The 1132-nt window shown below is 41.3% G+C and overlaps 1 protein-coding gene across 1 annotated transcript in view; it reads right to left on the reverse strand.

Annotated features, from left to right (window-relative positions):
* The window catches only part of PPP4R1 (protein phosphatase 4 regulatory subunit 1), a 41974-nt gene that overhangs the window by 10201 nt on the left and 30641 nt on the right, over positions 1-1132 (reverse strand). Inside the window, 2 exon segments of the mRNA XM_017864680.1 lie at positions 223-280; positions 282-382. Of these exon segments, the coding sequence (XP_017720169.1) occupies positions 223-280; positions 282-382 (159 nt within the window).

A 1132-nucleotide genomic window follows, 5' to 3' on the forward strand; every position in this document is an offset into this window, starting at 1 on the left:
AAAAAAAAAAAAAAAAAAAATCCTATCATTTAATACTGTTTTAAAAGTGAAAGTATAATTATGGGACTATTTCTTTTCTAAGTTACATCTTAACATCAACTTATGGCTATATTTTCTTACATAGGAACACACAGAAACCTCTCTTGGTGATAGCAGAAGATAAAGATTTAGATTTGCAGCAGAATTTTGTTGTGTTTTTCTGCAAAAGAATTTAAAAGTTACCTTCAGAAAATCATGCAAGTGTTTAAGGACACCTATCCTGACTTCATCGAGGTCTTTTAAAATCCATTAAAATTGGAACCAGATCTGCAGCTGTCAACTGATCTCCAAGAATAACTGCAAGCTCGTGGATGGAGAATGCTAGAGTTCGTCGAACTTTCCACTGCAGAAATGAAAACACATTAGTAAGCTGACCACAAAGTACTCAGTACTTCAACCTTTAGGCAATATACGAAGGCTAATTTATATATGAATGTCACTAATCTCAAAAAATTAAATCAGAATAGTAATAACAGATACTAATTTTAAATGCCTAAATTATGCATCGAAAAGTGTAACAGAAAAATCTTAAATCCCTGCCTAGTATGTATTATCTTCCTTTCACTCATGAAGAAAAAATGCTTAGAAATCATTAAGTTTTTGTAGTTCTCTGAACATCGGACCCTGACTCTGACAGTGCAAAAAGAACATGCTCTGTTATTGCTCTCAAGCTCTTCCATACATAATTTCCTGTAACACTAAGTACGTGCTAGAACACGCTGATGTGCTGAGGCTGCACATGGACCAAAGGCTCTCTAGCACCCTCCCCGGTTTACTGTCCCCCTTCAGATTCCTGTACAGTCAAACCTTGGATTAAGAAAAACAAAACAAGGGCCAGGCGCGGTGGCTCAAGCCTGTAATCCCAGCACTTTGGGAGGCCGAGGCGGGCGGATCACGAGGTCAGGAGATGGAGACCATCCTGGCTAACATGGTGAAACCCCGTCTCTACTAAAAATACAAAAAACCAGCCGGGCGAGGTGGCGGCGCCTGTAGTCCCAGCTACTCGGGAGGCTGAGGCAGGAGAATGGCGTGAACCCGGGAGGCGGAGCTTGCAGTGAGCTGAGATCCGGCCACTGCACTCCAGCCTGGGCGA

Source organism: Rhinopithecus bieti, unplaced genomic scaffold (assembly GCF_001698545.2).
Source record: "Rhinopithecus bieti isolate Rb0 unplaced genomic scaffold, ASM169854v2 scaffold_73682, whole genome shotgun sequence".
Taxonomy (NCBI): Eukaryota; Metazoa; Chordata; class Mammalia; order Primates; family Cercopithecidae; genus Rhinopithecus; species Rhinopithecus bieti.